This window comes from Amia ocellicauda, chromosome 16 (genome assembly GCF_036373705.1).
Source record: "Amia ocellicauda isolate fAmiCal2 chromosome 16, fAmiCal2.hap1, whole genome shotgun sequence".
Classification (NCBI taxonomy): Eukaryota; Metazoa; Chordata; class Actinopteri; order Amiiformes; family Amiidae; genus Amia; species Amia ocellicauda.
The window spans coordinates 10,263,728-10,276,113 of NC_089865.1; the positions used below are offsets into that span (position 1 = coordinate 10,263,728).

General features: G+C 37.0%; 1 protein-coding gene across 4 annotated transcripts in view; it reads left to right on the forward strand.

Annotated features, from left to right (window-relative positions):
* The window catches only part of LOC136711731 (protein TANC1), a 118,363-nt gene that overhangs the window by 36,024 nt on the left and 69,953 nt on the right, over window positions 1–12,386 (forward strand). For 3 of the 4 annotated variants that reach the window (XM_066688176.1, XM_066688177.1, XM_066688179.1), the window contains 2 exons: window positions 2,339–2,413; window positions 4,493–4,702. In XM_066688176.1, coding sequence (XP_066544273.1) covers window positions 2,339–2,413; window positions 4,493–4,702 — 285 coding nt within the window. The remainder of the gene's footprint in view (window positions 1–2,338; window positions 2,414–4,492; window positions 4,703–12,386) is intronic. The other variant, XM_066688178.1, reaches the window with a different exon arrangement.

Genomic DNA, 12,386 nt, shown 5'->3' on the forward strand with positions numbered 1-12,386 from the left:
TATTCCAGCTGGCTTGGCAGCAACCAATGTTTTGTTGGTTTTCATTGCAGTCAAGTTAGCATGAATCAGAATTAACATAAATAAATAATTTAGTAGGCGGTCTGATTTTTTTCTTCTTGACAGAAGTTAAAGGAGTAGTAGTACATTTTAAACTTAATCTAAATATAATGTCATTAAATATTCATATAGTATGCAACAAAAAGAAAACAAAGCACAAACGCACTGCAGTAAATTAGGAAAACATTCTGTTTGGTGTGGTTCATCAAAAAAGCTAAAATTGGATTTTGGCAGTCTTAGGTAGCTAGGCTTGTTTCCATATAAACCCTGACCCCGAAGTCTGACTTAATTAAATACTTGAATAATGCAGGGAAATGTCTGGAACTTCTAGAGGTGTCATACTGCCAGAGTCTGTTCCTGTTTTCTAGCATTTTTGGGGGAGTAAAGAGACTGTAAAACAGAGGATGGCTTTGTTTCTTCCAAATAAATATAAAGAAACTTTCTGTTTTTCATTATTCTAAGCAGCCGAAGCTTGTTCCCCCCCTGGCCGTAGACCAGTACTTAATAACAGTTCATCGGAGTGAGGCCTTGTGGCTCTTCTCTGACTGATTTGCTGCTTGGACGAATAATAGGTTGACTGCACAGGCTGGCTCCACAGATAATAAAGGAAAAGATTCCCATCCAAGAAGCTGTGTACTGGACTTAAAATGGTGAAATCAAATTAACATTAATGTGAGCCACCGGGTTTCTGGTTTTCATTTGTTTAAGTTGCATTATTTGGTTACCATGAGGTACAGTCAAAAGCGGAAGGATAATTAGTAGCTTATTACTTTTCCAAAGCTGTGAGGGAGGGGAAGGGGGGGTGATGGTGGTTGTGGTTGGATGGGGGGGGGGAGGTTAGCTGGGATTGAGATCATATTTGCTGCCTCCATTTTTTTTTATTCTTTATTTTATTATACTCACTCTGTCTTTTCCATTACAACCACAGCATCCCATAACGATCCAGTGTTGAGGTACAGTAATTGAGTTGGGTTGGAAAAAGGAAAATCCACACCATAGCACCAGGGAAGGGGTTTTTAAAGGAAACATTGATTGCTGTGCTTGTAATGGAAGGGGTTCTCTTTACGCGATACTTCATAGGCTACATTGCACTGCAATCCCTACAGATTTCTCAAAAAAAAAAAAAAAAGAAACTTTTTGCAGCAAGGTCCCCTTCATTTATAAGTATAATCAGAAAGGGAAATACAATACTGCGTTTCTTTAAACTACCTTTTGATGGGAAGACTGCATGAAATCATTTAATATTAGTGTTTGCACAATTGTTCCAAAATAATGTTGTTACAGGGTATGCAATGAGATATTCTGTGCTCTCCTAAACACTTGGTAAAGACCTTTGTGTAGAAGTTGTGATCAGTTCAACACTTTTGTTGACTTGTTGACTGCTAACGGAAAGCGCCCCCCTCTCATTTGGTGAAAATTACTGCTTGTGGTGAATTTTTACTGAATAAGAATTGACTACACATTTTCTTTGCTCCACTACTTGGCAAGCATTAATGAAGCCCTATATCTTTCTAGAAGCAGATGTAGGATCGAGAACTATATATAGGGTGTGACTGTTAGCAGCATTGGAAACACAGCATGCTGAAATGCAAACCACTGTCTTCTGAGATATTTTGTGTGCTCTCTAGATATACCCAGGCAACACAAGCACACATAAATTGTGGAAAAACAAACAACAAAACCTATACATACTGTGAAATTGAGGTAGAACTTTGAACATAGTCATTTTTCTCAAAGCAAGATTTATTTGTAATATCTAAGTGAATGGGAAGAGACATCTACCATTTAAAGTGATGTCTGTCTAGTAGATCTACTTTATGTACTTTTTGCGGCACATTATCTCCTGTAAGTAGATGCTTTCCAAACTCGGCATTCTGCTGAAAGAGAGAACATTTTTCAAGGTTTGAGGTATCTGGCGAGCAGATCTTCCCAGGTTTATCTTGTTCAGCAGGTTTGCAGAAATTCGAGGGAATAGTGTTAAAATAACACAAATAGAGTTAAAGAAAGGGAACAAGAATACCTAATACATTCTCTTCCTGTAAAAGCAAGGAATGTATATGCTTTAAATGAACCACACCCTTGTTGTGGTGCATACTGGTTTTTCTAAACCTGTACACAGCCATGGTCAGCAAAAAAAACAGTCACCGTCAGACTTGGATAAGCATGCCTGTGAAATAATAAAATGTGTTAAAATGCAGTGTTGCATACTTGAATTGCTTTGTAGAAATGATTATATTGCTCGCTCTTTGCCTTAAAAATTGAACCCTGCACTTTCCTTTAGATGGACGGAGGACGGAACAACCGAGAGATAATCCAACACAGATGCCCGAGTCTGGTGCACACAAGACAAGGCTAGGTGAGGACAGTGGGGCATCTTGAGTATGACCTTTCATAGTCTGACATCAAACCTTTTCCATTTTAGTGTGCAAGTCTTTAATTTAAAACCGCTTTACTTTCTGTTCAGATGACAGAAATCTGTATGTGCTATATATTGTAGTCTTCCTTAGTATAAAACTAAGGAAGTTAGTCCCTTTAGTTATAACTAAAACAATGACTATATAAAACTCTTAATCTACTCAATACTGATCTTCACAAGAAATCAGACTGTAATCAAATCAGAGCTGATCTTATGCCCCCTAAAGGCAAAAGAGTGCATTCAGGGTGAATTATTCATTGTTTTTTAATTTCCTATGTATTCTGTACAAGGGAAAATCCCCTGCCCACCAAAGTTGCTTCAGCATACCTTACAAATTGCATCAGTAGATTGTGTAATATCTATAAATAAGATATGTATGTGATTTTCTTCATTGTTTAGGGGATCATCAGAAAATATGAGTTACGGGACCTTTTTAGACCTGCTTTGGCAATGTTTGAAAAATAAATCAAAACACTTGATAGCAATGTGAACTAACTGTTTGTTTTGCAAAAGCTTAATTTAGTGCATATCAGAGAAATCGTGCTGTGTGCCAAATCAGCATCACATGGGTTGTTAAGGATTTTCTGACCAAATTTTACCAACAGTGTAACTTTTGTGACAGAAAATACGATAGATACCTGATAGAATTTAATCTCTGATATTCTATACTTTTCTCTTATATAACCATGGGCATTGTATATTTATAGCTCATGTGCACTCTGTGCTAGATTAGATTTTGGTTATTACTGAATACATTGCAATTATTCTTATTAAACTGTATTGTTTTTTTTCCAATGTTATCCTTTTAATTTGAGACGCTGAAAACATAGTAGTCACACTATCGGCAGTTACAATTGTATATGTTACACAGGTATTATAAGATAGAACAGTGAATATTGAATGTGTCTTTATTAAAAACACTTGCATGGGTGGTACAGGAAAACAGTAATCAATTGCATTTATTTGCTGGTTTATTTGTTTGCTTATTCGTTTTTATGTTCTCATTTAAATGGAGTTGTATTCATTCCCTTTATTAAAGTGCACTTGTAATTTGAGAACAGCACTGATACAGTAAGAGCACTAAATTACAAAGAGAGTAAGATTAATGCTTTGGAATAGGTGCTTTTTTTGTTTTTTAACCAGGAATGTATCCCAAGGATGCAATGTGTTATTTATTTGGTTTAATCATTTTAAGTGGTATGTTAACAGAGGAAGTGCCTGTAAAACATTAATTTTGGAAAACAGATATCAGAATCGTTTACAACATGTTTGAATCTGCTTTCCCTTGAACTAATAAACTTCGTGTGAATGCCTTTCCAGCAGCCAGTTTCATGTATTGTTATTATGCTGGAGTGTTTAATAAAAGTTGACCTGGCATTTACAATCAGATTGTTTATGTGAATTTGTTTACACAGTATGAATAAAGGTTCAATAACCTTTTTGTTGTCACCTGAGGGGATATTATTATTATTTTGTGTACATTTAATTGTACTCTTTCTTGGGTGGGGCACTTTTTGCAAAACTGTTCATGACCTGACATTTTACCGCTGACATGCACTCTTCACTAACAAAATATTAGGCTTTTTTCACGTAGCAAATGGTACGCAACTTTTTCTTATGTTTTTGAAGAAGGCAAAGCAGTGACCTTTACCAGACAACACATGATTTGTTGAAATACTAATTTTCATGGTATCCTAAATATCTGTTTAGATATCTGTTGAGTCTGGATGTCTCCATCTGATGCTGTATATAGCCAGAAGGAGTTGTTCTGAAGACGCTGTTTACTCTGTGGATCACAACAAGCCACGAAGTGGCCTTGCAGGACAGAGCAGTTTAGCCTGCTCAGCGCATTACACTGAAGAGATATGCAGGATGCCAGAATGTGTAGAATAATCTGATCTGAAGAAATGCTTCTGGATACATTCATTTTTTGCCATAGATGTTGTGTTGTTGCAGCTTGTGCTGATATTATCAGGATGGTATGAATGTAAACTGTTTTGGTTTGTTCTGTTTTCCCAGTTGGAGAGTTCCACACACACAGTGCTCAGAGAAGGGGTCCTGCTAGTGGGCCTTCCCAGCTCCCTGAGTTTAGCAGCAGCTCCCCTTATGGCCATGAGGATATGTTCAGATTGAGCCTGGTTAAAGGGGTGTCCATGTCTCTGCCCTCCTCGCCACTGTTACCCCGTCAGTCCTACATGATGCACTCCCGCTCCAGCAAGAGATCTCCAGGTATTGCCCTTTCCTTTCTAGCTCAGTGAACTCAGTCTTACAGTTCCACAGGACCAAAGTCTCAACGTGAACGCAGAAAATGTCACGCTTCAAAGACAGCATTTGCCATTTCCCTACCATTAACCCTGGACTTAACCCTAATGTTAAGTCATACCTTCCCCCCAACTCTAACCTAACCCTAACCCAGCTCTTACCTTCATACTAGTTTTTGTATGTGAGGGTAAACGCTATTTTTTTTCCTGTTCTGAATCTGCATGGAGTTTTTTGAAGCAAGATTTGTTTTTTTTAAATGTATAAATAAGACACATTTGTTCTGCTGTTAAATGCTGTTATTTTACATGAACTGTAAATGAAGCACAAGCAATCATCTTACAGAACACACTATGCAAAGCTTGGTTTTATTAAAGAATGAAGACTATTTTCATTGCAATATTTTGAGATTCTTGGTCGCATCAGCCTTTTTCAGTGACCTCTAATGACTATAATAGTGAAGCATGTGGTGCTAAATTGCAGATTACTAAATTAGATCAGGCCTCCATCATAAACTGTCCTTTTGTTCCCACCCAATCTGGAAATAAAAGATATGTGCACTGAAGTCTGAGGCCAGTTTCTGTGGCACTGTAATAAAGAATGGAAAAACATGTCCAGGCCCAGCTAAGACTGTCGCCTTGGATGTTATCTAAAGCATATGAACATTTATTAGAATGTTTGCCCAGATAAAATAAGCCGATTTGTGCAGCACAAACCCCTCAACAACAAACTAAACGTGCTGGCTAATCATTCGTAATGCAGGTTATAGCAGATAAAATAAAAACATATTAGAATTAGAATAAAAGGCTTTTAAACCAGTATGGAGATGGAAATGAAAAAGAAGCCGGTGTTAAAGGTAGCTTCTGTTATGAAGTGGGAGTCGGGTGGAGTAAGACTAAACACAAAAGAACTGAAATGGCTGAGAAAAGGAATACATTGTTCAGCTGTGTTGTAAGGTATTGAGAATAAAGGGAGGGAAGGGTTTTAACCGAGCGTGTTTGCTCATTGGTGTGCAATCAAAGTCAAACATGAGAAAAGTCAAATAATAAATAAGAATACATTTTCTGCCGGTATTAGACAAAGATTGATATGCTGCCTAATATTTTAATTTATGTAGGTCTGCCTTATTAAACCAATTGCCTACCTACCTTGAATATGCAAATCTTCAGTTTATACAGTACTAAAAATACAATTAACCTAAAACCAAAATAATATTGAGATTCTTTATACTGAACTGTTAACTGAAAGACACTTACCTTTACAATATAACCCAATGTGTTACATCAGTAGGTAACCTTTAAGCCCTAACAGTAGCCTGAACCCCAAACCTAGTCAATACCAAGTTGACTACCATCTAAGTTTCAAACCAAATTGCAACACTAATTTGATCACTTAACTTCAAATTCAAAATATAATGTTTGTATTGATCCCAAAAGAGGAAAGAGAACTGTGAGCATACAAATCATGTTGTTTAAATATATTTCGGAATAGAGGAGTATAATTGTATTACTGTGTTACAGTGGATTTGGGAAAGGCCGACATCCTACTTCATAAAACGTCCTGAGAATTCGAATGGTGAATTTCAAATGGGTTCCACAGGTTTTCAAAGTGAGGTAAAGGCAGAGGAAGAAGAGAGATTTTCAATACATTTTACATGACTTCGAACCTTTCAGGATTCAGTAGGATTCCTGTATTTCATTTCCTTAGAGGTAGGCAGGACTGTGCATTGTGGAAAACTTTGATGGTGAATTTCTGAATGTGTTGCTCAAGAAATGTTAAGAGAGGCTTATAATCAGATGCCCTGGGAAAAAATATAATTTGAAACTGTAACTTAGAATTTCTCATTGAAAGCCCCAGGCTTTTGTATGCATTTAAAACAACTCTGCTTAAATATGGCTGCTGGGGAAGCTTATTTAGGGCCTGAAGGCTTGTGAACAAAGCAGTATGGACACACGTAATACGGGATATCTGACATTATTCTTAAAGGAGTGACTTTTTGACATTCTTTGACTTAGTTTTTTGAATTAGTGAAGTGGTGCTTCTTTGAAGTTCCAGTAATTACTTAAATGGGTCTTTGAGTAACTCCACAGTGACCTCCTCTGGTAATGGGAGAAAACATTAGTCTGTCTGTCTTCCAATGGGGACATTGTTTCACTTTTCAGGGTCAGAGAGGTGGACAGTGAAGTGTCTGTCCTCTTTCAAACCCCACAGCTGTCTGTGTTGTGTGAGGGTTAAATATGCAGCGGCCCTCTTTTTACAGCTGGGATTCGAACAATCATAACACCTCTCAGCCTTAGTGCCAGCCAGTCTGCCAAAAACTTTTCTGTATTGATACATTTAAGAGGAAATGTAGTTGTTAAAGTTAAACTGAAAATATACATACGCCTCAGGGATTGATTTATTGGAGCTCTTTTCACAAATTAAATTGCTGCTGAAGTTTTTTAGCCATATGACTCATCCAACGGATGATCAGCTTCAGTACTTCCAGTTTATGACGAGCTGTAGGCAAATATAAAAAAGCAGTTTATTTTACAATTATAGCTGTACTTGTGTCAGTATAAATTGCACATCTATGCACCTTTGGGCAGAGATCCCACTGTGGCTATCTCATATGGAGTTCATTTTACATGTATATTTATTGACAGGCTGACTTAAAGCTTTCCTACTATATTGTTGGACTAAGGCTAATTTATTTTAACAGACATTACCCAGTTCTTGATTTTCCAACTTTCCGGACGTGAACTCTGAAATACTGAATCTTTCATGATGTTATTACAGAAATATTTAATATAACAAACCTTCAGCAATGTTCTTGATATATTTTAATGCCTCAGGAAAAGATTTTTGATGATCTGTTTAATGTTGCTTAGTGTAAATGATACTGTATCTACCTCAAAGGAGCCTTGAAAACATAAAATACCTCTGCTTTCTTTCATACTGTCTTGTGACTGGGGTTTACCTGATGTGAAGAATCTCCATAGTGCTAGTAAACAATGGCAACATCCATCACATTGCTCAAAATACATTATAATTTTGATTGTTACTCCCAAGTATGCAGTTAAAATGGGTGCCCCACAGAAAGCAAGGAATTATTTTTTCCTTGAAGTCTGTTTTGGTTAAAGCTCTAGTATGGGTTATCAGCTTTATGGCTTGTGGGATTGAGAATTCCAGGTATTTTAACAGCTAAAATTAAGATGCCATTTTGCATACTTTCAAAATGTTCCACACATCCCAATGGGACAAGGTGGTGTCTGGAAAAGGGTTTGGGATACGTGGCTGTCACTGTGAAATTGCTAGTTTTTCATTTTACTGTAGCTGTTATCACAAGACATTAAATTGGAGCTGTCTGAAGGAAGGATTCAGTTCACACAAAGTTCAAAGAAAAAGCTTTTGAGTGATGGTGCAGTGCAAGAGTAACTCATTCCCACATTAACAGGAAAAATGGAGGGCACATGGGGCCTATTTCTGCTGCTCTATAATAAATGTAGTGCCATTCCTGTTCCTGTTACCAAAGGACTGTAAGATTTGAACACTGTAAAGTGCCGAACACCAGGGACAGAAACTTCTCAGGACTGGACCACTTCATTGGCTGGTTTTATGGCCCCAATACAATTAAGTTACATATCAGGAACAGAGCACTGATGTCTTTACACTGCAGTCTACAGGTCCTGCTGTAAATCCGACCTAAGTACCATGACTGGCTCTCGCAGCATTTCATTCTGAAGCCACACAATGTTTTGTTAATGTTAAATCATAGTGAAGCACTTGTTGTGAACATGAATTTCGGGGCCCTGGGCATGTATTGTCCATGTTTTGAAAAAGTAGTCGTAAAACTTTAATTTTCTAAATACTGTTAAAGATACAACCTCAGCTGTACGACACATATATAAATAAGAAACACATTGATTATACAGAGTACAACCTTTTTTTTTTTTATAGTCCTCTAGATTCTGAATGGACCAAAGACACAAGATGTATTTCATGATTTGATTACAGAGATGGAAAAGCATGTTGACGTGATGTCTTACCTGATATACACATTGGTATGACAAAAACTAAGAGGCTGATTCACGATCCTCCTGCTGTGACTTATCTGTCCCATTAAGCCTCTCTTAACATTTATTTTCTTTCTTTCTTTAAAAATGTCACTGCAAAAGTGCTGCCTTTGTCTTCAAATACAACCTTAAGTCTTTGCAAAACAAAATGTCTTGGGTTCCTTGAATTAGACTATAAATATTAATGTAGTCTTGCTTTAATTTTTGATCTTTTTAACTGTCTAAGGTGTCTGCTAAATCGTTTCATGGCATCTGTTTCACTTCAAAGCAGCTGACATTTTGCAGCCAGACAATAGCATACACTTTTTTTCTCTCCTTGATTTCGCATTTTTGCAGACACATTAAGAGGTTCAGCCCCAATAAATATTTTGAAAAACATTTTTGAAGGGCTGTTTAACAATGCCAAGATGTTGTGCCTCTTTGCTCAAGCCATGCTGTCAGACCCTCTTAAGAATGATAACTGATTTTTTTGTGATCGTTATTAGTTAGGGACATTTTTCTTCAGATTTAGGTCACATTCAGGTCTTGCTTTTTGGAGTAGTTCTGGACAGTGTCCTACAGAGATATTGTGAGTGTGGTCTGGTATTAATGCAACCCACAGGGTGTCTCAGATGGCTGCCAAAAATGAGGAAGTAAATGTTGAAGGTAAAGATGCATTTCTATTAGTCACAGAATTAGTCTGCATTTCCTGAATCTCTTATCATGTTTTCATTGAAGTGTGGTATTGATTACAAATGAATCCTTGAAAAAAAGTAAAGCATTGATATTTGTGTTTGTTTTTTTTTAAGTTAGTAATTACTACATTCTGTCATGTCAACACCCAGAGGTGAAGAGTAGAAGTAAAATGATGCTGGAATTATATTAACTAGAAAAAAGGGTCAAATTCAATGCAGGGTGGCTAAATCATGTCCAAGCATGCTAGATTAACTAGATTATTCCACAGCTAATATATAAATCATGGAAAAAGGATGCTTGTGGTTTTCAGGCATAGAGAATGGAGAATGAAACCTAAAAGAAAGGATCGGTCATGTTGCCATTATGCTTTGCTTTTAGAATTCAGTAAGAAAATAATAATTCATAGTTGATTTTTTTTTTTAAGTATTACCAGAACATATGTATAGTTTGAATGTACACTTTGCAAAGTGTTTCCTGAATGTACCATAAATAGCATCTTACATTAACAGAACTATATCTCTGCATGCTGTAAAACAAAGATGCTGGTAGCTGTTTAACACACACACACTAGAGATGGGAACCCATTCCCTTGAAATGGTCTAAAGGAACCATGACTCAGGTTTTCTTACTTTGTTTTCACCAACACTCTCTGAAAAACCAAAGTCCCAAAGGGTTAATTAGACATCAAAGAACAATTCAGCCACACTGTAATCGGTTTTCTTTCCCTCTTCAACCATATCTGGTGTTTGAGCAGGATAAACCATTCCACAAAGACTTTACTTCCAACATAACCTTTTATGTTACAAAGCTGAATTATAAAATCATGTCCTAAGAACAGAAAGCCAAGCTTTGTTTTATACAGCGTATGGTCTATACAGAGAACAATTATGTGTTAGGAAAGGCTAAAGATTTTCAGCTTAGGGAAATTCTGAGGAACTCCCTATGCTTTTTCCTTTTTGAAGCTAGATTACTGCTCACATTTTGTTGCCTGAGCTGTGCAATATTGTACCCTTTAGGATGCATGGTACATAAGATTTAGCAGTTAGAATTAGAGGCACCATGTTCTTTTACATCAAGCATATTGGCACAGTCTTATGTGTAATAAGGTGCACCATTATTGTATAAGGATAAGGATTTTGTATTTATTATGCTACAAAATCTTGGCATGCCCATCTTGTCCACTGTATTTGCAGTTTTTAAGTTGTTTTTTTTTTGGTAGGGAAATATGGCAAGTTATATACATTGTAGAAAGGGCATACTTAAAATAATGGTTTATCTTGAATATGGCCTGTATGATTTTATTTATTTTAAAATTGTGGTTATACTCAAAAAAGTGATATTTGATTATTGAGTTTTGTTAACACAATACTGTGCACAGACACTGGCTGCCCAAAATCCGGTATAGAATAGACTTCAGTGGAACCTCTTTGTTACTTATGGCCCATTGTGCTCCACAGTGCCCTGGCCTGCTGGGCTCCTGTCATACAGACCATCACCAAACCCTGCTTGAGACTGTGAGGCGTAGCTCTGTTGGACTAGTTTATGATCCAGCCAGGTTTCATATTCTTCCAGCTGTAAAAACCCTGTCACTACTTTAGAACGCAGGATAAAAGATTCAGTCTTCTAGACATCTCTAACAGGAAGTCAGCTCACAGGGGTATTGATGTGTTCAGTCACCATGCTTACCCCTTGTTTCATCCTGATTTGATGCCAGTGTATGAAGTGTCATGTTAGAAACGCAGAGGAAAACAGTGTTGTTTGCCACTCATGACTGCTCTTTGAGCACTTGAATGCTAGAAATGTGGATTGAAAGACTGTTTGTTTATAAAATGCAGTCAGACTGGTGTCTTTAATGTGAATTAAAGTGTTTAATTTTTTTTATTATTATTATGTATTACTGCCAAATGTAATTTATTGTAACCCACAGACCACATTAAAATTTGGATTGTGCTCTGCATGGGCTTATACTTTCTATTGGAGGAGAGATTTTTTTTTTGTATGTATATGTATATTCTATGTATATTTTCCCTGTGATGTCCTTGAAGACATTATTGCAATATATCCCTAAGTATCCCATACTCGTTTAATGTTACAACTCTGCTTTAATCGGTCTTTAAAATTGTGGGTAGTAATTGCACTGGCTTTTAAAAAAAATTATTTTTAGTCATTTTTAAGTTTTATTTTTCAGCAGCATCTCGTGTTAGTATTAATTTTCAGTGTGATGTTCTGAACCCATATCGCAGTATATATTAAGTACAGTTAATGAGCAAGGAGGATATAGATCTGTGATGGTTCTTCAGCCTGCACTGTAATATTTGACAGGTAGCAGCTCGCTATCATGCGAAGTGGGAGTTAAACAAGCAGGCACCTGCGGGGTCAGCATAGCTTCTTTATTCCTGGCAATCTGATTTCTCCAGCATTCTATTGAATAAATAAATCGCACCTGCAGATCCTTCCCAAATTCCTGTGTGGAGCTTTGGCTCAGTCTTATTTGATCAAAGGGAATAAAATAACTAGCACAACCATAGGGAGTGCCTCCCCAATGAACTTTTATTACCCCCCCTCCCAGCATTGCATTGTTGTCCCAGGTCCAGCAACCTCTATCTCTGCATCTTGTCAGCTGTCACACTGCCTGCTGCTGTGATCCCTGTTTTTAATTGGCTGTGTGTGATTTGTGGCTAAATGATTCAGCCCGACTCTGTAATAAGGTGGTACTTCGAGATGAATGCAGTGTTAGAATAAGGAATAGATGTTTACCACTTCAGAAATGTATTCTGTGCTCAGGCTGAAGCTATTTCTTAATAAAAAAAAATGGTTACACAGGGATTTAAATTAAATTAATTCTGAATTCCTCTTGTGTGGGTCTGCAGGGGATGCAGGTGCTAGTCTTCAACAAGTCCTGTAAATGATTTCATTACAGTGTG